This window comes from Salmo salar, chromosome 10 (genome assembly GCF_965601325.2).
Source record: "Salmo salar chromosome 10, fSalSal1, whole genome shotgun sequence".
Taxonomy (NCBI): domain Eukaryota; kingdom Metazoa; phylum Chordata; class Actinopteri; order Salmoniformes; family Salmonidae; genus Salmo; species Salmo salar.
In genome coordinates, this window is record NC_138300.1 from 86,904,420 (window position 1) to 86,931,150 (window position 26,731).

The 26,731-nt window shown below is 41.5% G+C and overlaps 1 protein-coding gene across 1 annotated transcript; it reads right to left on the reverse strand.

The window, feature by feature from the left end:
- Nucleotides 1–12,694: 12,694 nt before the first annotated feature.
- On the reverse strand, nt 12,695–26,731 carry trhr2 (thyrotropin releasing hormone receptor 2). The gene is made up of 3 exons (XM_014124761.3): nt 26,084–26,731; nt 20,191–20,614; nt 12,695–13,438 (listed from the first exon to the last, which is right to left on the reverse strand). Exons 1-3 carry the CDS (start codon nt 26,503–26,505, stop codon nt 12,845–12,847), a joined length of 1,440 nt encoding a protein of 479 aa, XP_013980236.2. The 5' UTR covers nt 26,506–26,731; the 3' UTR covers nt 12,695–12,844.

Genomic DNA, 26,731 nt, shown 5'->3' on the forward strand with positions numbered 1-26,731 from the left:
GAGCTCCAGAGTTCCTCGGTGGAGATTGGTTATCCTTCTGGAAGGTTCTCCCATCAGGCCAGACGGAAGCCACTCCTCAGTAAAAGGCACATGACATCCTGTTTGGAGTTTGCCAAAAGGCACCTAAAGGACTCTCGACCATGAGAAACCAGATTCTCTGGTCTGATTGAAATCTTTGGCCTGAATGCCAAGTGTCACATCTGCAGGAAACCCTGGTGCTGTCCCTACGGTGAAGAATTGTGGTGGCAGTATCATGCTGTGGGGATGTTTTTCAGCGGCAGGGACTGGGAGACTACTCAGGATCGAGGGAAAGATGAATGGAGCAAAGTACAGAGATGTCCTTTATGAAAACCTGCTCCAGAGCGTTCAGGACCTCAAACTGGGGCAAAGGTCCACCTTCCAACAGGACAATGACCCTAAGCACACATCCAAGACAACGCAGGACTGGCTACAGGACAAGTCTCTGATTGTCCTTGAGTGAACCAGTCAGAGACCGAACTTGAACCCGATCAAACATCTCTGGAGAGTCCTGAAAATAGCTGTGCAGCAACGCTCCCCATCCAACCTGACAGAGCTTGAGAGGATCTGCAGAGAAGAATAGGAGAAACTCCCCAAATACAGGTGTGCCAAGCTTGTAGCTTCATATCCAAGAAGACTTGAGGCTGTAATCGCTGCCAAAGGTGCTTCAATAAAGTACTGAGTAAAGGGTTTGAATACTTATGTAAATGTGATATTTCAGTTTTTATGTGCATTTGCAAAATGTTACAAAAACTGTTTTTTTCTTTGTCATAATGGAGTATTGTGTGTAGATTGAGGTAAAAAAAACAATTGAATCCAATGTAGAATAAGGCTGTAATGTAACAAAATGTGGAAATAGTCAAGGCGTCTGAATACTTTCCGAATGCACTGTATATACAGTACCAGTCAAAAGTTTGGACACACCTACCCATTCAAGGGTTTTTCTTTATTTTTACTATTTTCTACATTGTAGAATAATAATGAAGACATTACAACTATGAAATAACACATATGCAATCATGTAGTTACCAACAAAGTGTTAAACAAATCTAAATATGTTTTATATTTGAGATTCTTCAAAGTAGCCACCCTTTGCCTTGATGACAGCTTTGCACACTCTTGGCACACTCAACCAGCTTCATGAGGTAGTCACCTGGAATGCATTTAAATTAAAAGGTGTGCCTTGTTAAAAATGTATTTGTGGAATTTCTTTCCTTAATGCGTTTGAGCCAATCAGTTGTTGTGACATGGTAGGGGTGGTACACAGAAGATAGCCCTATTTGGTAAAAGACCAAGTCCATACAGTGGTTCATCCTTTAAAAGTTGCAGCGTACTGCAGCACAGCTTGCATGGTGCCGCAGAATTCGATGGCACGTTATTTAAGTGTCAACCACTGCTCCCATTAATGCTAGTTAGTGCTAGTTTGACCACCAGAGGGCATCTTTGAGAAGCATTTGATAGCCTTCAATAGTGTCTGTACTAGATAATGTTCAACCTTTTTTGTAAGAACATTGTATATGGGACTGATTTTAAGAAATTTTGCTTAATTAATTTGATTACTATTATGGTGTTTCTATTCCAAGAAAAACAAACCCTCTGGGTTTCTGTTAGGATGGAATGGAAAATATGGCGCTGTACAACGTGACGGTCAGGACTAGGCTACAGTACTAGGCTAGTTGGCTAAAGAATCCCCATGTCGTGCAGGCACGCGGGAGACCGGGGTTCAATTCCCCGACGGGGAGGAAGGAGTCGGCTGTCCTTGTAAATTTGAATTTGTTCTTAACAGACTTGCCTAGTTAAATAACATTTCTACACCCTAATTGTATAATTGTAGTCTAACCAATACCCAAATGGAGATTCCGTGAAAATAAAAATCTCATTGATTTATCAAGACCAGTCCGCATGCTTGTCTCAGAACAGCGCGAAATGGTGCTAAAATAGTTGTAGGCTATTGCTTCAAATCCTATTGCTTCTAACTACAATATGCTCTTTAAATAAATAAGACCTACACCACTTTTAACACCACATTACTCAACACTAGTGAGACTCATGTCGCCTACGGTAGGCCTCGAGTATATCTAAAAATATGTTGTGACTCTCCGCCAATAATTACATACAGAGGATTGGATGTTATTTTTTACTTGTTATTGTTATTCATTGTGTTTTTATTCTTCATGTCACTATAATCTTTTTGTTATCTTTAACTCTGCACTGTTGGAAAGGATCTGTAAGGTAAGCATTTCACTATTAGTCTACACCTGTTGTTTGCAAAGCATCTAACAAATCAAATTATATTCCTTTTTTTGCTTCATGTGTGTCACCTGACAGCGTAAGGCTGACACCTGAAAATGTGAATCTACAGTAGGAATAAGCTATTACTGTTAAATACAGTATGTTAGAGTAATTTTACATGAGGCTTCCAATTACAGTTAATAACAGCATTTTACCCGCAATGCAGTGCAATCAAAGGCATTAATTCTGTAAAACACATTTAAGGTAATTTACTGTGAATTCACTGTTTTACTATTAAAATTACAGAAAAGTCTTAGTGTGTACATGGTCCTGAAAGCTGCTGGTCTGATTAGAATAATATCAGGATTAAGTCGCTCCTTCACTAGCAGCCCTGCGGAGAGTATTAGTGCCAAACCAAGCTGCAACATTTACATCCCTGACTATGTATCTTTACACACCAGGGCAATGTCCTATATATTTACATCGGACGTGGGTAAATATTGAGCAAGAAATATGATAATTTCTAACTCTAGCATGTTTGTCTCCGGAATTAGGATTTATGGCTGACTTGATTAGTTGACAGTGAGTGCTCAGGGTTGGTGAATTGAATTCTATCGATGATTAAAAATGTGGTGCCTTGGGTCATGTCTAATATAATACTGATTATATAGCCTAGAGAGGCAAGTCATCATTTTAGATGTCAATCAAGTAATATTTATAATGCTAACATTTTGAAAAATGAGTGTCTCTGTGACATTTGTCTTAGCATAACCTGAACCTTGATCTACTTACAAGGATTTACTCCTCCAAAGCCTGTGAGACATATCACAGGGAACGAACGAGCGAAGGACACTTTTCAAAGCCCTTTCTCTGTCTGATGTTCAGATTGTATCGTTCTCATCTGTGCTGTGGTTGGCCCTGTAGTAATCTTCACAGCCACATCTCTGTTCCCACTCCAAGGGCTGCTTTGTCAGGGGATATGTGTAATCTCCAGAAAGTAAGACTTTTGCAGGGGCATGAGGGTGATCATAAAGTGGCATCACTATCACATTTTGGGGAGAAAAAGGCCCAAAATGATTGGCTCTTTTTACATTGATCCTGTTTGTCAGGTTTTAGAGTGCAACTGTGAAAAAATGAAATGTTCTCATTGAGATGTGAGGTCAGTCTCTCACCTTAATACCTTTCCCTTTCGGACTCTTTTCTCTAGAGCACCTGTGAATCCAGCGAATATTACATCAAAGTGAGACAAGGACATGACAGGAGAGGAGCTCTTCAAGAGGCTCCTAGTCCCACACTGTGTCTGGCATGTTTAGGACTAATGAAGAGGTTAGGTACAGGTAGTATCGTGTGACTAGCTTTCCAAATCCTGTTTCATTGACTTAATGCAAGAAGCCTGACGCTAGGTTACAGAACATGTTCACTAAAACAATGTTTTTTTATTTTCTCTTTTATAGAACATGACATTAGTTAAGCTATGGGTTGTGTATTATTAAATGATTGGCTCATATACTTAGGACCAATACATTTGGGAGATTGTTCTTTATTTGCTGGTCAGGATGTTGTAGTGCACAAATCCTGTCTCACTAGACCAGTAGCTATCACGTTTCAGGTAAGGCCCAGATGCAGACAACGTTGAAGTAACAACAGTTTATTAATCAAACAGGGGCAGGTCAAGGGTAGGCAGAGGTCAGTAATCCAGAAAGGTGGGGCAAAGGTACAGGACGACAGGCAGGCTCAGGGCAGGCAGAATGGTCAACACCGAGAACTAGGAAAAAGGAATCATTGAAAGACAGGAGCAGAGGGGAAACCGCTGGTATGCTTGACGAAACAAAACAAACTGGCAACAGACAGAGAACATAGGTATAAATACACAGGGGATAATGGGGAAGATGGGTGACACCTGGAGGGGGGTGGACACAATCACAAAGCCAGGTGAAACAGATCAGGGTGTGACAGTAGCAGTGCGTGGGTAAAGTTACTGGGGAAGCCAAGCCAGAAAAAAAGCCATATTAAAACCTGTGTTGTGATAATTGTGTTGTTTGCTCTATAACCTGTTAATTCATATGCTTTGCAATGGTGATGTATAGGCCTATGTCCGAGACAAGAAATTCAACCACACCTTTCTTTCATCACAAAACCAGAGAGCAACAACTGTCTGGTGAAGTTGGAGTATATTGCATTTAACACTTACATGACCTACTGTTACACCCTGATCTGTTTCACCTGTCCTTGTTATTGTCTCCACCCCCTCCAGGTGTCGCTTGTTTTTCCCGGTGTATTTATACCTGTGTTTCCTGTCTCTCTGTGCCAGTTCGTCTTGTATGTTCCAAGTCAACCAGCAGTTTTTCCCCATACTCCTGCCTTTGCTATTCTCCTTTTTCTAGTCCTCCCGGTTTTGACCCTTGCCTTTTCGGGACTCTGTACCTGCCTGCCTTGACCTCGAGCCTGTCTGCCACTCTGTACCTCCTGAACTCTGATCTGGTTTTGACCTTTTGCCTGTCCACGACATAATCTTGCCTACTCCTTTTTGGATTGTTAAACATCTTAAACTCCAACCATCTGCCTCCTGTGTCTGCATCTGGGTCTCGCCTTGTGTCATGATACCTACAGCATGGTCAAGCAAGTGAATGTTTCTGACATTTTCGACTATTTAACAACTATTGATGTAGAACCACGGGGAGTTACCGCAAGTCTAAAGGCGCTCCTTAAACGTGATCCCCAAAAAACATCTTGGTCAGATGGTTTAGATCCTTTCTTCTTTAAGGTTGCAGCCCCGATCATCACCAAGCCTATCTCTAACCTGTCTCTCCTCTCTGGGGAGGTTCCCATTACTTGGAAAGCAGCTACCTGCGTCCTTTATTTAAACGGGGATATCAAGCTGATCTTAATAACTGTTATAGGCCAATTTCTATTTTTCCCTGTTTATCAAAAGTGTTGGAAAAACATGTCAGAACTCGACTGACTGGCTTTCTTGAAGTCTATAGTATTCTCTCTGGTATGCAATCTGGTTTCCGCTCAGGTTATGGATGTGTCACTGCAACCTTAAAGGTGCTCAATGATGTCGCCATTGCCCTTGATTCTAAGCTATGTTGTGCTGCTATTTTTATTGACTTGGCCAAAGTTTTTGATACGGTAGACCATTCCATTCTTGTGGACCGGCTAAGGAGTACTAGTGTTTCTGAAGGGTCTTTGGCCTGGTTTGCTAACTACCTCTCTTAAAGAGTGCAGTATATAAAGTCAGAACATTTGCTATCTCAGCCACTGCCTGTCACCAAGGGAGTACCCCAAGGCTCGATCCTAGGCCCCACACTCTTCTCAATTTACATCAGTAACATAGCTTAGGCAGTAAGAAGTTCTATCATTCATTTATATGCAAATTATAGTCTTATACTCAGCTCGCCCCTCCCCGGATTTTGTGTTAAACGCTCTCCAACAAAGCTGTCTTAGTGTCCAACAAGCTTTCTCTGCCCTTAACCTTGTTCTGAACACCTCAAAAACAAAGGTCATGTGGTTTGGTAAGAAGAATGTCCCTCTCCCCACCTGTGTGATTACTACCTTTTGAGGGTTTAGAGCTTGAGGTCGTTACCTCATACAGGTACTTGGGAGTATGGCTAGACGGTGCACTGTCCTTCTCTCAGCACATATCAAAGCTGCAGGCTAAGGTTAAATCTAGATTTAATTTCCTCTATCGCAATCGCTCCTCTTTCGCCCCAGCTGCCAAACTAACCCTGATTCAGATGACCATCCTACCCATGCTAGATTACGGAGACATCATTTATAGATCGGCAGGTAAGGGTGCTCTCAAGGGGCTAGACGTTCTTTACCATTAGGCCATCAGATTTGACACCAATGCTCCTTATAGGACACATCACTGCACTCTATACTCCTCTGTAAACTGTTCATCTCTGTATACCCGTCGCAAGACCCACTGGTTGATGCTTATTTATAAAGCTTCTTAGGCCTCACTCCCCCCTATCTGAGATATCTACAGCAGCCCTCATCCTCCACATACAACACCCATTCTGTCAGTCACATTCTGTTAAAGGTCCCCAAAGCACACACATCCCTGGGTCACTCCTCTTTTCAGTTCGCTGCAGCTATCGACTGGAACGAGCTGCAACAAACACTAAAACTGGACAGTTTTTTCTCAATCTCTTCATTCAAAGACTCAATCACGGACACTCTTACTGACAGTTGTGGCTGCTTTGTGTGATGTATTGTTGTCTCTAACTTCTTGACCTTTGTGCTGTTGACTGTGCCCAATAATGTTTGTACCATGTTTTGTGCTGCTACCATGTTGATGTTGTCATGTGTTGCTGCCTTGCTATGTTGTTGTCTTAGGTCTCTCTTTATGTAGTGTTGTCTCTGTTGTTGTGTGTTTTGTCCTATATTTATATTGATCATTTTTTTATCCCAGGCCCCCGTCCCCACAGGAGACCTTTTGCTTTTTGGTAGGCCGTCATTGTAAATAAGAATTTGTTCTTAACTGACTTGCCTAGTTAAATAAAGGTTAAATAAAATATACCAGCAATGTTGAGTGGAACAAACTACCACAAACTCAAAGCCATATCAACGATAATATTTTTTTTCAAGAATGTCAGAAGCTGGCTAATTTGTGAATAGTATAACCTTTTTTTTGTCTTTCTATGTAATCGTATATGTATTTATGTATAAAATGGGGACCACAATGGATTTAAGACCCCAACTTTATTGTGCAATCCCGGTCACTTTTATCAAGTGTGTATTTTTTTTACTGGCAAATAAAATCTATAAAATAATCCAAACTGTGCAGCAGCCATTTGATTAATGGAAAAAGATATGTTAAAAAACATCAAAGTTTATTGACATTCAGAGATTGTCAAGCCAAGCCTTCAATACTGACCTACAAGGTAGGGAGGAATGTATTTTCTGTTAGTCTATTTCGACAATGTCAATTTATTGTGGTGTTGAAAACGCAAACCATGATATTGAAGAGAAAATGGCACCGACAGAGAGGGCTGCCATGCTTCTAGCTCTTAGGAAACTTGAATTCACAAGCATTTCGCTACATCTGCAATAACATCTGCTAAACACGTGTATGTGACTGTTGAAGCCCAAAAGTCGGTATGCTTTGTTAAATTGGTTGTGTGGTGCATTGGCACAGAAACCTTTCGGTGGAAAATGTGTTGCATATATTTTAAATATACTGAACAAAAATATAAATGCAACATTCAACAATTTCGAAGTTACAGTTCATATAAGGAACTCCGTCAGTTAAAATAAATAAATTGGGCCCTAATCTATGGACTTCACATGACTGGGAATATATATATGCATCTATTGGTGATATTTCATTTTTTTTTAAAAGGTAGGGGCGTGGATTAGAAAACCAGTCAATCTAAACACGCTGTCGTACACGTCGATCCAGAGCATCCCAAACATGCTCAAGGGGTGACATGTCTAAGTATGCAGGCCATGGAAAAACTGGGACATTTTCAGCTTCCAGGATTGTGAACAGTTCCTTGCGGCATGGGGCCGTGTATTATCATGCAGAAACATGAGTTAATGACAGCGGATAAATGGCACGATAATGGGCCATAGGATCTTGTCAAGGTATCACTGTGTCTTCAAATTGCCATCCATAAAATGCAATTGTGTTGTCTGTACCGTAAACCCACTGCCAACCATGGGGCATTCTGTTCACAACGTTGACATCAGCAAACTGCTCGCCCACACAACACCATACATTGTGTTGTGTGACAAAACTGAGGATTTTAGAGTGGCATTTTATTGTCCCCAGCACAAGGTGTACCTGTTTAATGATCATGCTGTTTAATCAGCTTCTTGATATGCCACACCAAACATGTAAACCAAAAAACAAATGTGTACACAACATTTTAGAGAAATAAGCTTTTTGTGTGTATGGAACATTTTTGGGATCTTTTATTTCAGCTCATGAAACATGGGACCAACACTTTAGATGTTGTGCTTATATTTTTGTCCACTATAATTATAAATATGGCATCAAAATGTTGAAAATCTGATTTTCCCCCTAGCTGATAATTGTCTGCAGCCAGCTCTGATCGTGGTGTAGGCCTAATGAAACAGGCAGGGAGAGTGAGCACATCCGTGGTGGTCGGCAAACTCTACCCTCCGGGTTGTAGCCCTGCGTGGCATCAACTTTGCCACAAAAGTTGGATTGGACCAGCCCCTCAAATTTTTTTTTTTGACCTGTCCCTAAGAAGCTATTTTTGTTTATTTTTAATTGAAAATAATCACAGTAAGGTACTTAGTCACCCAGAAAATATTTGATATTGAGATAAAAAAAACCGTCTGCATTGGGCCTTTAAGTAAAACAGGTGATAAATCAGCTGAAAACATGACTGGAATGCAAGTCTAATTTCAGAACCAGAGCATTGCAAACGGTCTAGTACTGGGTTGTACTTTCCAGAATATTTTTCCTTCAAGATGCTTATGGTGAAACAAAGGCATTAAGGAATAATGATATAGCTGACAAACAAAATTAATTTATTACATTTTTTCATAAAATTGTAAACAACAATATACTTACTGCACATGCGTATACTGTACACCACACACCAGTACATAGCTTATTTATCATTTACAATCACGAGTTTAGCATTTCTTTATAGCACTTTCAAATCAAATACAATTATAAGTTTGAGTTTACAGTGCACTGATGACGCAATATCAAAGTGGCAAGTTTTCTAGCTCCCAATAATAGTAACAAAATCAAATCAGCCAAAAATATACAGCTTTTTAGAGTACAAATAATGCTACAAAATCATATCAGCAAATCAATAAACTGAGTAAGCAGTTAGATAAATAGCGTTTTTTTAAAGCACACATTTGTTTCTTTGGCAGTTATGTTAGAGAATGTTATAATTATCCATAACAAAGAGAATGATGTTCTACTTTTCAAATCCATGATCAACATTGTTTTAACAGTTTTTTGGCAAAATGACAGAAGTATTCTCGATTAATCTCAATGATGTAGGGAGAATGGATACGTGCTTTTCTTTAAAGCTAGAATCCTTCTTGAAGAATATAATTTATAAATGCCTCATGAACTTAGTTCAACTGTCGTACCCCATCAGAACAAAATATACCCTTGTTTTACTCCAATGTTTAAATAACGTAAATGTAAACAAACACTGTATTGATATCAAACTCTACATTTGATATCATGGATGGTCAGACCTTGCTTCCATAGCTCTGTCTATGAATTTGAGTGGTTACATTTCTCCAGCCCCATCCCTTAACTTTTTAGCGAAACAGGGGGAGGAATAGCGCTTAATTTATTATTTGCCTTTCTTTTTTTGGGGGGGGGGGGTATACATCCTTTTAATATTGCAGATATATTGTAGGTTCTATCAATTTAATTGTTTGTATCATTTCTAATCCCCTCATAAAAAAAACATCTCTATACTTTTCCCCCCTAACCCTACCATCCCTACCCTGATTGGATTAAACTAGCAAACAACAATACTTTTACTACTACATACATTTTTTTGCTCACATCTACACTACCTGTAGTTAAATAGTTATACATATATCCCTAATTTCCTCTTTCATCAAGTGCTAGGTTTTCACCCACAGCGGCCAATCCTCCATTAATTCTGACCTTAACTCCAACTCTCCGATGTCCACAGGGATAACACATTGTTATTGTTTCAATTAAGGATTTTAGCTTTAAGCCTTATTTGTCCCCCTAAAAATGAATAGCACATTGTTAGAGCTTTGAAATGAATCACGTGTGTTCCCACATCACCTCCACACAAGTGGTACCTCAAACTGCATTCAACTCCCTCCATTATACTCATTAATTAATGCTATATCTTTTGTTTTCAGGAGATCCAGGGATATACAGATGCAGTATCTTAATTTGACCCTGCTTCTCACAGCAGGCAAATAAACCTGCAGCAACAGGAAATGTGAATTATTATGAGGATTATAATAAATTGACATTTTTGTCGGGGTTGATCGATTTTTCGTTAGGAAAAATCAAGTCTGACATTTTTAAAGTGGAAATTATAAATATTAGAAGCCTTTGTAAACCTTGAATACACTACACTAAACAGAGTGATACAATTAAGATAGCCTAATGGTCTGCATGTACAGATCTGCTTACTTTTACTCTTACAGGTGTTCATATTTGCATAATAAAACGTAATAGTCTGACGACCACTGGGATTGGAGCACCACATGTAAGATCACCCGGGACACCTGTATCTGTCTGACATTAACGTATGATTACATATATGTTCCAGGGTTGAAATCAGCAATGTAACATGTAGCCAGCCAGGGTTTATGATACACAAAACAATGTTGGAGTTTTTATTTTTATAATTAAAATTATTATACAAAATTCTTGCAACCAATAGAATGTTATGTATATGGGGGATACAACCATCCCAGCTCTGCAGATTTTGCTGCGTAGAGACAGAATCATTAGATCACTTGTTTTGGGACTGTCCGTATGTAGCTTTTTTTTGGTCGCAGGTTCAGGAATGGCTGAAAAATCACAACATTTACTTGAAGCTATCTTTGCAAATAGCACTGCTGGGTGGTCAGTCGATCAATAATATAATAGTACTTTTAGTAATGCTGGATGGTTTTTAGAGATAGATGGGAGGGGTTGATGGTAGCTGAAGGGTAAAAACATTTTTTATAACTAATGTAAAAGGTACCATGTACCGTGTCCCGTGTCCATAAAATGTATATAGTATGTATAAGCTGGAAGTAGAAGCCTAAATATTGTTGTCCATTAGTTTCATCCAATTCGGGGAGGGGAGGTAGGGTTAGGGGAAATAATAATAAAGGAAAATATATTGAAAAATAAGAAAAAAAGAAATATATGGGGGATTGGAAATAATGCAAACAACTACATTGATAGAACCCACAATCTATCTGCAATATTAAAGCTAATCTAATCCCTAAAAAAATGTACAAACATTCAAATAAAACATGTAGCCATGTATTCAGTATTTTACTCCAGTTTCCTAAATGTACATTATATTACATTTCTGCTCCTGTTCCCAATCTAGTACAGTAACCGTCTCACAACAGTGACTACAACCATATAGGTCATGTATCTCCATCCAGGGCAACTGCACTACAGGGAGCGATCAGAGTTGGCTGGACTCTCTATAGTAAATACAGACACTCAGGCATTGAGGGAGCCACAGTCAGCCACCTGTAGACTTCTGTCAGGAAAAATACAATGGCACAGATCATCCATAACTCTCTGGCGCTATAACTATCCGTAGTAAAAAGCTGCAAAGCTTACTCATATTGACAGAGCTTACTCATATCTCGATTGCTACTAGCTAGAAATGATTGAAACTAAAGTGGGATTCTCATTACAGTATTAGTTAATTGCACACATTCCCCTTTTATTCAGGATCTGTAATGTTAAGGAGCAATTTGAAAGAGACTCAGCCTGGGCTGGGACCATGACTCATCATGAGGTGTGAATGTGTAGAAGATGATCCACTCTTTCAATAATGCAACGACTTGAACTCATTTTTGCTGGGTGGTGAACCACTTTGAATCAAAGGCCAGCATCCTAATATCCCCACTTCTCCAAACATTGTTAATGGATCATTTTTATCCGTTAATCCAGATATTAACACAAACGTTAAACATCTATGGGCATTTGTATACTCTGGTTGCTTTTGTTGAATACCATTCAGCCACAAATGAATGGATCACTAACTCCGGTTACCCCACCCATTCCAACTTTCTCACGTGGCCCAAAACATTCCAATTCATCTCTTGGCAAAGTGGAGATAAAATGATAGTAAAATGTCCTATGCTCTGACCTGGGGCTTTTGTGCAGAACAAATGGCGGGGCTGTACAGTGTTGTCCCTGGGTCAAGGGGTACAACTTTCTAGCTTTATATATTTTTTTATATCAAACTTAGAAATGTGTTGTTTTCACATATGTAGACACTGGTATTGTGCTTGGGATAATGAAAATTAGGTTGAAAAGTGGTGAAATTGCCCTTTAAAGGCAGTCAGTGCTCTCTCTCTGAACAACATGTTATTCCTCTTTCCCTCTGAGTGTAACAACCTAATGAGAAGTGTACCTAATGAAATGCACTAACAAGAGCAGAGTAGCCCTGCAGTGATCCTTGGGAGTGACCCATAACACTCTGCAGAGGAGTTAGGTGTTGATGATGGTTTTTACGATCAGCCAAAAACCCAGAATCCTAAATTATAATACTGTTAATTGCCTGAATCTTTTCATTCTGCAATAGGTGTTAGTGCTTATTCAAGGGTAATGATATGGATTACCTTTCCATTCTAATACATCCTGCAATACCATAAAGCAGGGGTTCTTAAACTTTTTCAGCTTGAAACCCAAATGAGAAATTGACCGTCTTCATGTTATTCAAATCATCCTTCAACAACTCAAATTAAAAGAAGAATTACTGTATATACGTAGATGTACAATGCCCAGGACCCACTTTGGGTCCAGACCCATAGTTTAAGAAACCTTGCCCTAAAGGGCTTGATATGTTACCAACATTTGTTTGGATTGGCGAATGCAGAATACTCACTTCCTCATGTTAAAACAAGCTTGTTTTATCTACAGCACTGTGTGATTAATTCCTGCCTCACTCATCTCAGGTTGCCCAGGTGTGGCTTTGATCTCAGTTTGCCCAGATGTGGAGTTGATCTCAGTTTGCCCAGATGTGGAGTTGGTCTCAGATTGCCCACGTGTGGAGTTGGTCTCACCAAAGCTTGTGTCTTTCCTCTCTTCCTTCAAGTGATCCAGATCCTTCCTCTCTTGGGCTGAGAAGGTGTCTTTGCTCTGCCACTCTGTCACTGTGTCAGTGCAGGTCACTCTCCTTGCCCCCTGTTTGGTCCCGTTGCTAGTCTGTTGGGAGGTGCGTGGGTCCCTGGCCATGCTGTAGCCGGTCTGGTTCATGGAGAGTGTACAGTGGGCCTCCTGCCTCTGGCACTGTGAGAGCCCGCGGAATGCTGAACGGAACTTCTGAGACATCAGGTTGTACACTACAGGGTTGATGGCACTGTTGGCATACATACAAATTCGACAGAACAGTACAAACCAGGCGTCCAGGTAAGGTGTGTCAACGAAGGAGTTAATAAGGACCAAGGTCCGGTAGGGCATCCACAGTAAGGCGAACAGGATCACCACCACTGACAGCATCTTAGTGACCTGTGGGAGAGACAGGAGAGGTGAGACCAGGGGAGACGTGTTGCAGTATCATTAACACAATTGGTGTTTATCTGTGTGAGGCTTGGTTTAAGCAAACAGACACACTTTAGCCACTCTCAGCCAGAGTGGATTGGGTCTAAGAGGCCCCAGGGGCCCTGAGTGACTTAGGGAGAACAGGCCCCCATCTGAGAGCTAGGCATATCCTCAAAGAAATCAGAGAGGGAGTACTGTAGGATCACTCAGCCCCTGGCTTTGTGACCATGGTGACAGCACACAGGCAGACATTCCAGAACCCCGGTGAGACAGATGGAAAGAACCACCGTAACCACCACTCATTAGCCTTATCACTCCCAAACAATGGCACAGGCTTTCTTTTATCCCCTGCTCACCTTTCTGTCTGTATGAATTTTAAACATAACTGTGTCGTTGAAGCATGGCCACCTTTTTTCAGTCTTCCTACGTTTGATCATGGCAACACAAAAGAGGCAGGTTGACATTTATTGGGATGAGTCGTGTCCTTGAGTCAGAACTGAGCGATTTCCGCTAGATGGGCCAGCTCCAAAGTAAAATTGAATATTATTGTAAAAATGTATGGAAATAAAAATTAGCTTTTTGGTCTTAATTTAAGGTTAGGGTTATGCATTAGGGTTAGCAGTGTGGTTAGGGTTAGGTTTAAAATCAGATTTTATGACTTTGTTGGAGTCATTAAAACTTGTTTTTCAACCACTCCACAGATTTCTTGTTAACAAACTATAGTTTTGGCAAGTCGGTTAGGACATCTACTTTGTGCATGACACAAGTAATCTTTCCAACAATTGCTTACAGACAGATTATTTCACTTATAATTCACTGTATCACAATTCCAGTGGGTCAGAAATGTACATACACTAAGTTGACTGTGCCTTTAAAGAGCTTGGAAAATTCCAGAAAATTATGTCATGGCTTTAGAAGCTTCTGATTGGCTAATTGACATCATTTGAGTCAATTGGAGGTGTACCTGTGGATGTATTTCAAGGCCTACCTTCAAACTCAGTGCCTCTTTGCTTGACATCATGGGAAAATCAGAAGAAATCAGCCAAAGAAATTGTAGACCTCCACAAGTCTGGTTCATCCTTGGGAGCAATTTCCAAACGCCTGAAGGTACCACGTTCATCTGTACAAACAATAGTACGCAAGTATAAACACCATGGGACCATGCAGCCTTCATACCGTTCAGGAAGGAGACGCGTTCTGTCTCCTAGAGATGAACGTACTTTGGTGCGAAAAGTGCTAATCAATCCCAGAACAACAGCAAAGGACCTTGTGAAGATGCTGGAGGAAACAGGTACAAAAGTATCTATATCCACAGTAAAATGAGTCCTATATCGACATAACCTGAAAGGCCGCTCAGCAAGGAAGAAGCCACTGCTCCAAAACCGCCATAAAAATGCCAGACTACGGTTTGCAACCTCACATGGGGACAAACATCGTACTTTTTGGAGAAATGTCCTCTTGTCTGATGAAACAAAAATAGAACTGTTTGGCCATAATCACCATCATTATGTTTGGAGGAAAAAGGGGGACGCTTGCAAGCCGAAGAACACCATCCCAACTGTGAAGCATGGGGGTGGCAGCATCATGTTGTGGGGGTGCTTTGCTGCAGGAGGGACTTGTACACTTCACAAAATAGATGGCAGCATGAGGAAGGGAAATGATGTGGATATATTGAAGCAACATCTCAAGACATCAGTCAGGAAGTTAAAGCTTGGTCGCAAATGGGTCTTCCAAGTGGACAATGACCCCTAGCATACTTCCGAAGTTGTGGCAAAATGGCTTAAGGACAACAAAGTCAAGGTATTGGAGTGGCCATCACAAAGCCCTGACCTCAATCCCATAGGCAATTTGTGGGCAGAACTGAAAAAGCATGTGCGAGCAAGGAGGCCTACAAACCTGACTCAGTTACACCAGCTCTGTCAGGAGGAATGGGCCAAAATTCACCCAACTTATTGTGGGAAGCTTGTGGAAGGCTACCCGAAACGTTTGACCTAAGTTAAACCATTTAAAGGCAATGCTACCAAATACTAATTGAGTGTAAGTAAACTTCTGACCCACTGGGAATGTGATGAAATAAATAAAAGCTGAAATAAATCTGTCACGTCCTGACCCTAATAAGATGTCATTTTCCATAGTAGAGTAGGGCAGGACGTGACGGGGTGTTTTGGGTAGTTCTATTTTTTCTATTTCTATGTTTATGTTCTAGTTTTCTATTTCTATGTTGGGATTGTTTGGAGACAGCTGATCCTCATTGCCTCTGATTAGAGATCATATTTAAGTAGGGTTTTTTCTCATTGTTGTTTGTGGGTTATTATGTTTTGAGTAGTGTGTTTTCCTCTCTGCGTCACGGTTTGTTGTTTTTGTATATTCAAGTATTTAAGTGTATTGCATTCAGTTTCACGTTTAATAAATATGTGGAACTACGAACACGTCTGCTCCTTCGAACAGCCATGACAGAATAACCCACCATAAAAGGACCAAGCAGCGTGGAATGGAGCAGCAAGAGAAATGGACTTGGGAGGACATACTGGAGGGAAAAGGATCCTGGACGTGGGAGGAAATCCAGGCCGGAATGGGTCGCCTCCCATGGGAACAGGTGGAAGCAGCGAGGGAAGTACAGCGACGAGTTCAACAGGCAACAGGTCATGTATAAGTCTTTGCTAGTTAAAGCCCCAACTTATCTTAGCTCACTGGTCACCATAGCAGCACCCACCCGTAGCACGCGCTCCAGCAGGTATATTTCACTGGTTATCCCCAAAGCCAACTCCTCCTTTGGCCGCCTTTCCTTACAGTTCTCTGCTGCCAATGACTGGAACGAATTGCAAAAATCCCTGAAGCTGGAGCCTTATAGCTCCCTCACTAACTTTAAGCATCAGCTGTCAGAGCAGCTTACTGGTCATTACACCTGTACACAGCCCATCTGTAAATAGTCCACCCAACTTCCTCATCCCCATATTGTTATTTATTTTTTGCTCCTTTGCACCCCAGTATCTCTACTTGCACATTCATCTTCTATACATCTATCACTCCAGTGTTTAATTGCTAAATTGTCATTATTTCGACACTATGGCCTATTTATTGCCTTACCTCCCTAATCTCACTACATTTGAACACACTGTATATAGATTTTTCTATTGTGTTATTGCCTGTACGTTTGTTTATCCCATGTGTAGCTCTGTGCTGTTTGTGTTGCACTGCTTTGCTTTATCTTGGCCAGGTTGCAGTTGTAAATGAGAACTTGTTCTCAACTGGCCTACCTGGTTAAATAAAGGTTAAATAAAATAAAAAATAATAAATAATAACAGAAGCGAATGCAACGGGGCGAAAGTCATTTAGTTCAGTTACCTTTGCTTCCTTGGGTACAGGAACAATGGTGGACATCTTGAAGCAAGTGGGGACAGCAGATTGGGATAGGGAGAGATTGAAAATGTCCGTGAACATACCAGCCAGCTGGTCTACCCATGCGCTGAGGACGCGGCTAGGGATTCCATATGGGCCTGCAGCCATGCGAGTGTTAACACGGAGAAGGAGAGCCCACAGTCCTTGGTAGCGGGCCATGTCGGTGGCACTATATTATCCTCAAAGGGGGCAAAGAAGGTGTTTAGTTTGTCTGGAAGCAAGACGTCGGTGTCCGTGACGTGGCTGGCTTCCTTTTGTAGCCTGTGATTGTCTCTAGACCCTGCCACTTACATCTCGTGTCTGAGCTGTTAAATTGCAACTCCACTTTGTCTCTATGCTCACATTTTGCTTGTTTAATTGCCTTGCGGAGGGAATAACTACACTCTTTGTATTTGCCATATTCCCAGTCACCTTTCCCTGGTTAAATGTGGTGGTTTTGCGCGAATGCCGCCATCTATCAATGGTTTCTGGTTTGGGCAGGTTTTAGTAGTCACAGTGGGTACGACATCTCCTATACACTTCCTTATAAAACCTCACTCAGCGAATCAGCGTATACATTGATATTATTCTCTGAGGCTACCCGGAACATATCTCAGTCCGCGTGATCAAAACAATCTTGAAGCGTGGATTTCAATTGGTAAGACCAGCGTTGAATAGTCCTTGGCACGGGTACTTCCTTTTTGAGCATCTGTCTGTAGGAAGGGAGGAGCAAAATGGAGTCGTGGTCAGATTTCCCGAAAGGAGGGCGAGAGAGGCCCTTGTATGCATCGCGGAAGTTAGAGTAACAGTGGTCCAGTGTTTTCCAGCGCGAGTGCTACAGTCGATATGCTGATAGAATTTAGGTAGCCTTCTTTTCAAATTTGCTTTGTTAAAATCCCCAACTACAATAAATGGAGCCTCGGGATATATGTTTTCCAGTTTGCATAAAGTCCAGAGAAGTTCCTTGAGGGCCGTTGTGGTATCGGCTTGAAGGAGGATATACACGGCTGTGACAATAATCTAAGAGAATTCTCGTGGGTGATAATATGGTCTGCATTTGATTGTGAGGAATTCAAGGTCAGGTGGACAAAATAACTTGAGTCCTGTATGTTGTTACAATTACACCATGAGTCGTTAATCATGAAACATACACCCCCGCCATTCTGCTTCCCGGAGAGATGTTTATTCCTGTCGGCGTGACACACTGAGAATCCCGTGGCTGTATTGACTCTGACAGCATATCCCGAGAGAGCCATGTTTCCGTGAAACAGAGTATGTTACAATCTCTGATGTCTCTCTGGAAAGCAACTCTTGCCCCGATTTCGTCAAACTTGTTATCTAAGGACTGGACATTAGCGAGTAAATACTCGGAAGCGGGGGTTGGTGTGCACAACTCCGAAGTCTGACCAGAAGGCCGCTCTGTCTCCCTCTTCTCCGGCGGCGTTGTTTTGGGTCGGCCTCTGGAATCAGTTGAAATGCTCTGGGTGTTGCGGACAAAGGATCCACTTCGGGAAAGTCGTATTCCTGGTCACAGTGCTGGTAAATTGACGTTGCGCTGATATCCAATAGTTATTTCCGGCTGTATGTAATAACACTTAACACTTTCTGGCCTATCAATATAAGAAATAATACATAAAAAAACACACATTTCCAGCAATTCTACGCATTTTGTCATGGGGTGGAGAGAAATCTAGCAGGGCATAAATGTGACAAACTGACTTGTTGGAAAGGTGGCATCCTATGATGGTGTCACGTTGAAAGTCACTGAGCTCTTCAGTAAGGCCATTCTACTGTCAATGTTTGTCTATGGAGATTGCATGGCTGTGGGCTCAATTTTATACACCTGTCAGCAACGGGTGTGGCTGAAATAGCCAAATCCATACAATTTTGAAGGCGTGTCCACATACTTTTGTATATATAAATACACGTTTTTGACCGCACTGGGCCTTTAACATGAAGCAGTGAGATACCCTGAAGGAGCAGAGCCTAATGCCAAGAGTAACATATTGTATGTATTGTAATCTTTTTCTAATGGTTGAATGAATGCGTGGTGTATTCTGTCTGAACCAAGTATATTATATTCCAAAACACAAAAAAATGCATCTGATGATTTTTGCATTGGATGGTGCCCACATTGATTATGCCAATTATAAATATCTGGGCATCGTTTGGCGTCACATTGTTAGTCAGTATGTGTTACACCTGTGCTGGTTGCCATCTCATTAGTGGGAAGGTGTTTCACCTTTGCTGGCCCTAATGGTATTCAAGAGTGGCTGACCTAGTGCTCCAGTGGTCTTGAGAGATGTGGAGGGTTAACACCTTTAGTTGGCGCTCCCTATTTTAATTTCTAGACAAACAATCCTTTATCTGATCCTCCCTGTTTTTGTTTTGCTCAACTTTTTGGTTTGCTTCCTGTCTTCAAGTTTGGTGTGCGTTTCTCTTTTGTTTGCCTCTTCTTGGGCAAATTTAGTGGCCGCACATGGTGGGTGTCTTTTAGATTCCAGTTGTTGTTGTTGTTAGTCAACTTTCAGTGGACACCTCCATGAGTGTCTTTTAGAACCCCTCCTAAAACCCCACCTGTTTCGTTTTGCCTGTTGTCAGTGACTCTTTGTTAGTTCCCCCTTCTGTTAGAGTGACAGTATTTTGTTTTCTTGCTGGGGAACATAACACGTTTTAATGCTAAATTCCAGCAATTCTACACATTTTGTCATAACTTATGCCATGTTAATATGATATCTGAGTGAGAGTGACAAAATAAATGGGGGCTCCCTGGAGGTCAGGGCCCCTGGGCATGTGCCATAATTACTACAAGTTTAGATAGCTGGCTAGACTAATTTAGCAACACCATTTTCTTTTTAAATCAATTGATCGAATTATTGTTCTAGGTCATTGGCAAAAACTCTGGTAATCAATATGGAAATGACTATAGACAACTTTTCAGAACTACTACCGGGTGAAGAATCCTTTGTTTTTGAATAATTGAAACACAAAGTGTTTATGATCTACTATTTTGAACAAAATAATGAGAAAGGAGACAGTAGAGGACACTGACACACTACAAATCCAAAAATTGTTGGCTGACATGGCAAATTGAGTGACTGTCAGTGACTGACATAATAGAAACTGCTGGCCATTCAGACAGCTGATTGAGGACCCTTTTACTGAAGATTGTGTTTTTCTATGATTGAATTGTGTCTCTCTGTTTTGCTTTTTTTAGTGTGATTTGTATATTCGTTGTAATTACAAGGCTCCTCTGTGGAAGATAATTTGGTCTCAGTAAGCCCTGTCAAAATAAAGGTTACATAAAATAAAGGGTGCTCCATATTCGTTGACACACACACCTGTTTCCTGGAGAAGAGCACACTCTTCGGGCGGCCCTGACGACCCCCTTTTCCTTCGTCTGCTGGTTCCTTGCAGCTCCTGCGGAGCGTGGTGGTGCCAGCAGAGACTGTACCCGTGTCGGGACGGTTGGGGAGTTGGTTGAGGTACAGGACGCGGGCAATGAGGCCGTACAGGACTATGGCCAGGAGCAGAGGGATCACGTAGAAGATGGCAAAGTCAATGAGGTAAATGGGGAGGTAGAGGTCACGAGACACCTTGTAGCCACACTGTATGGTGCTGTCCTTCATTACCTGGATGTCCACCAGGAAGAACCACAGCATGCAGTAGACACAGGTTAACACCCACACCCCTGCTATGATCCGCTTGGCCCGGGACAACGTACACACTGTCTGGGCCCTCATTGGGTGGCAGATAGCAATGTACCTGGAAATGGAGAAGAACAAACAATAGACTCTTTGGCATGTTGTTCTACAGAGACATTTATACAGTAAATTATTCAGATATTTTTTGTATACAGTGCATTAGGAAAGCATTCAGACCCCTTGGCCCTTTTTCCAAATTTCGTTATGTTACAGTCTTATTCTAAAAATTATTAAATAAAAATGTTTCCTCATCAATCTACACACAATACCCGATAATGACAAAGCCAAAATAGGTTTTTAGAAATGTTTGCAAATGTATAAAAAAAAGAAAAGAGAAATAACTTATTTACATACAGTTTGGACACACCTACTCATTCAAGGGCTTTTCTTTATTTGTACTATTTTCTCCATTGTAGAATAATAGTGAAGACCTCAAAACTCCAAAATAACACATACGGAAACATGTAGTAACAAAAAAAAGTTAAACAAATCAAAATCTATTTTATATTTGAGATTCATCGAAGTAACCACTCTTTGCCTTAATGACAGCTTTACACACTGTTGACATTAACTCATGAAGCTGGTTGAGACAGACAACTGGAATGCATTTAAATTAACAGGTGTGCCTTGTTAAAAGTTAATTTGTGGAATTTCATTCCTTCTTAATGCATTTGAGCCAGTCAGTTGTGTTGTGACAGGTTAGGGGTGGTATACAGAAGATAGTCCTATTTGTTAAAAGACCAAGTCTATATTATGGCAAGAACAGCTGAAATAAGCAAAGAGAAATGACAGTCCGTCATTACTTTAAGACATGAAGATCAGTCAATCAGGAACATTTCAAGACCTTTGAAAGTTTCTTTAAGTGCAGTCGCAAAAACCATCAAGCGCTATGATGAAACTGGCTCTCGTGAGGACCGCCACAGGAAAGAAAGACCCAGAGTTACCTCTCCTGCAGAGGATAAGGTCATTGGAGTTACCAGCCTCAGAAATTGCAGCCGAAATAAATGCTTCACAGAGTTCAATTAACAGACACATCTCAACATCAACTGTTCAGAGGAGAATCAGGCCTTTATTTACATTTTAGTCATTTAGCAGACGCTCTTATCCAGAGCAACTTACAGTAGTGAATGCATACATTTCATACATATATATTTTTTTCCGTACTGGTATCCCGTGGGAATCAAACCCACAACCCTGGCATTGCAAACACCATGCTCTACTAACTGAGCCAATGAGACACCAATAAGAAATAGAGAGTTGCTTGGGCTAAGAAACACGAGCAATAGACATTAGACCAGTGAAAATCTGTCCTTTGGTCTGATGAGTCCGAATATGAGATTTTTGGTTCCACCCGCCTTCTCTTTGTGAGACGCAGAGTAGGTGAACGGATGATCTCCGTATGTGTGTTTCCCACCATGAAGCATGGAGGAGGTGGTGTGATGGTGGGGGGCTGCTTTGCTGGTGACATTGTCTGTGATTTATTTAGAATTCAAGGCACACTTAAGCAGCATGGCTACCACGGCATTCTGCAGCAATACGGCATCCCATCTGGTTTGCACTTAATGGGACTATCATTTGTTTTTCAACAGGAAACAGGAAAATGCCAACAAGTGCTCAGCATATAGTGGGGGGAAAAAGTATTTGATCCCCTGCTGATTTTGTACGTTTACCCACTGATAAAGAAAGGATCCGTCTGTAATTTTAATGGTAGGTTTATTTGAACAGTGAGAGACAGAATAATAACAACAAAAATCCAGAAAAACGCATGTCAAAAATGTTATAAATTGATTTGCATTTTAATGAGGGAAATAAGTATTTGACCCCCTCTCAATCAGAAAGATTTCTGGCTCCCAGGTGTCTTTTATACAGGTAACGAGCTGAGATTAGGAGCACACTCTTAAAGGGAGTGCTCCTAACCGCAGCTTGTTACCTGTAAAAAAGACACGTCCACAGAAGCAATCAATCAATCAGATTCCAAACTCTCCACCATGGCCAAGACCAAAGAGCTCTCCAAGGATATCAGGGACTAGATTGTAGACCTACACAAGGCTGGAATGGGCAACAAGACCATCGCCAAGCAGCTTGGTGAGAAGGTGACAACATTTGATGCGATTATTCGCAAATGGAAGAAACACAAAAGAACTGTCAATATCCCTCGGCCTGGGGCTCCATGCAAGATCTCACCTCGTGGAGTTGCAATGATCATGAGAACGGTGAGGAATCAGCCCAGAACTACACGGGAGGATCTTGTCAATGATCTCAAGGCAGCTGGGACCATAGTCACCAAGAAAACAATTGGTAACACACTACGCCGTGAAGGACTTAAATCCTGCAGCGCCCGCAAGGTCCCCCTGCTCAAGAAAGCACATATATATGCCCGTCTGAAGTTTGCCAATGAACATCTGAATGACTCAGAGGACAACTGGGTGAAAGTGTTGTGGTCAGATGAGACCAAAATGGAGCTCTTTGGCATCAACTCAACTCGCCGTGTTTGGAGGAGAAGGAACGCTGCCTATGACCCCAACAACAGCATCTCCACCATCAAACATGGATGTGGAAACATTATGCTTTGGGGGTGTTTTTCTGCTAAGGGGACAGGACAACTTCACTGCATCATTTGAAGGGGCCATGTACTGTCAAATCTTGGGTGAGAACCTCCTTCCCTCAGCCAGGGCATTGAAAACGGGTTGTGGATGGGCATTCCAGCATGACAATGACCCAAACACACGGCCAAGGCAACAAAGGAGTGGCTCAAGAAGAAGCACATTAAGGTCCTGGAGTGGCCTAGCCAGTCTCCAGACCTTAATCCCATAGAAAATCTGTGGAGGGAGCTGAAGGTTCGAGTTGCCAAACGTCAGCCTCGAAACCTTAATGACTTGGAGAAGATCTGCAAAGAGGAGTCGGACAAAATCCCTCCTGAGATGTGTGCAAACCTGGTGGCCAACTACAAGAAACGTCTGACCTCTGTGATTGCCAACAAGGGTTTTGCCACCAAGTACTAAGTCATGTTTTGCAGAGGGGTCAAATACTTATTTCCCTCATTAAAATGCAAATCCTTTTATAACATTTTTGACATGCGTTTTTCTGGATTTTTTTGTTGTTATTCTGTCTCTCACTGTTCAAATAAACCTACCATTAAAATTATAGACTGATCATTTCTTTGTAAGTGGATAAACATACAAAATCAGCAGGGGATCAAATACTTTTTTCCCCCCACTGTATGTGGGTACTCCTTAAAGACTGTTGGAAAAGCATTCCAGGTAAAGCTGGTGGAGAGAATGCTGAGAGTGTGCAAAGCTGTCAAGGCAGAGAGTGGCTACTTGGAATAATCTAAAATCTAAAATAGATTTTAATTTGTTTAACACTTTTTGGTTACTACATGATTCCATATGTGTTATTCCATACAATGTAGAAAATAGTAAAAATAAAGAAGAACCTTGAATGAGTAGGTGTGTCCAAACGTTTGACTAGTACTGCTACAGACCCTTTTACTATGACATTCAAAATTGAGCTCAGGTGTATCCTGTTTCCATTGATCATCCTTGAGATGTTTCTACAATTTGATTGGAGTCCACATGTGGTAAATTCAGTTGATTGGACATGATTTGGAAAGGCACACACCTGTCTATATAAGGTCCCCCAATTGACAGTGGATGTCAGAGCAAACACCAAGCCATGAGGTCAAAATAATTTTCTGTAGAGCTCCAAGACAGGATTGTGTTGAGGTACAGGTCTAGGGAAGGGTAACAAAAAATGTATGTATCATTGAAGGTCCCCAAGAAGACAGTGGCCTCCATCATTGTTAGTCACCCCTAAAGCCAACTCCTCCTTTGGTCGTCTCTCCTTCCAGTTCTCTGCTGCCAATGACTGGAACGAACTACAAAAATCTCTGAAACTGGAAACACTTATCTCCCTCACTAGCTTTAAGCACCAGCTATCAGAGCAGCTCCCAGATCACTGCACCTGTACATAGCCCATCTATAATTTAGCCCAAACTACTACCTCTTCCCCTACTGTATTTATTTATTTTATTTATTATTTTTCTCCTTTGCACCATATTATTTATATTGTAACTTTGAACTTTCTTCAAATTATAAATCTACCATTCCAGTGTTTTACATGCTATACTTTATTTACTTTGCCACCATGGCCTTTTTTGCCTTTACCTCCCTTATCTCACATCATTTGCTCACATTGTATATAGTCTTATTTTTGTCTACTGTATCATTGATTGTATGTTGTTTTACTCCATGTGTAACTCTGTGTTTTTGTATGTTGTCGAACTGCTTTGCTTTATCTTGGCCAGGTCGCAATTGTAAATGAGAACTTGTTCTCAACTTGCCTACCTGGTTAAGTAAAGGTGAAATAAAAATAAATAAATAAAAATTGTTAAATGGAAGAAGTTTGGAACCACCAAGTCTATTCCTAGAGCTGGCCGCCTGGCTAAATTGAGCAACCAGGGGACAAGGGCCTTGGTCAGGGAGATGACCAAGAACCTGATGGTCACTCTGACAGAGCTCCAGAGTTCCTCTGTGGAGATGGGAGTACCTTCCAGAAGGACAACCATCTCTGCAGCACTCCACCAATCAGGCCTTTATCGTAGAGTGGCCAGACGGAAGCCACTCTTCAGTAAAAGGCACGACAGCCTGCTTTGTCAAAAGGCACCTAAAAGACTCTCAGACCATGAGAAACAAGATTATCTGTTCTGATGAAACCAAGATTGAAGTATTTAGCCTGAATGCCAAGCATCTTGTCTAGAGGAAACCTGGCACCTTCCGTACGGTGAAGCATGGTGGTGGCAGCATCATGCTGTGGAGATGTTTTTCAGTGGCAGGGACTGAGAGATTAGTCAGGATTGTGGGAAAGATGAACGGAGCAAAGTACAAAGAGATCCTTGATGAAAACCTGCTTCAGAGCACTCAGGACCTCAGACTGGGGTGAAGGTTCACCTTCCAACAGGGCAACGACCATAAGCACAGAGCCAAGACAATGCAGGACTGGCTTCGGGACAAGTCTTTGAATGTCCTTGAGTGACCCAGCCAGAGACCGGGCTTGAACCCGATTGAACATCTCTGGATTGACCTGAAAATAGCGGTGTAGCGACACTCCCCATCCAACCTGACAGAGCTTGAAAGGATCTGCAGAGAAGAATGGGAGAAACTCTACAAATACAGGTGTTCCAAGCTTGTAGCGTCATACTCAAGAAGACTTGAGGCTGTAATCGCTGCCAAAGGTGCTTCAATAAAGTACTGAGTAAAGGGTCTGAATACTTATGTAAATGTGATATTTCAGTTTTTACATTTTTTTTTAAATAAATTAGTATACATTTCTAAAAACGTTTTTTTTTCATTATGGGTTATTGTATGTAGACTGTTGAGGGGAAAATAACTATTTAATCCATTGTAGAATAGGGCTGTAATGTATCAATAATTGGAAAAAGTCAAGGGGTCTGAATACTTTCCGAATGCACTGTATATGGCTGGTACTTAATGATGTGCAAATGGGGTACGGTAGTTGAGGTGTCACTTACCTCTCCACAGTGAAGGCTGTGATGGAGCAGGAGGACACATTGATGCCAAGATACTGGAGGTAGGTGATACCAAGGCAGCCAGCATGCCCAAACACCCAGGTGCCCATCAGGCTGTCTGACACATTAGGCAGACCAGCGGCCACCAGCACGGTCAGGTCCGCTATGGCCAGGCTGACCAGGTAGCAGTTGGTGGGCGTACGCATGTGTCGCGTGGTGAGGACCACCAGAACCACCATGATATTACCCACAATGCCAAGTCCACAGACCAGCAGAACTAGGAACACTGCCACAGTCTTGTACTCCAGAGACTGGGATATGGGGTCCCCTGGGCCCACCAAGGAAATGTTGGTTGGGGTGTCCATCCTTGAGCTTACATTTTCTGTCATGATTGCAGATAGGGAGTTTGAGAGAGTGAAGGACATATGAACTGATACGCGTGGGAATGTAGGAATAAGTGTCCCTGTATGTGTACTTGTTTCTAATGATAGTAATACCTTTTAATGGTTTACTATGTTCCGTCTGTCTTTCAGCCTATTGATATATTTTGTTTGTTCCTCCTCTTCAAAGCCTCGAAGTCTTGTAGGGATCTACTTCGACTTCAATAATCAAATTAACATGTTGAAGCTAATTTTCCTCTGCCTTTAGTCC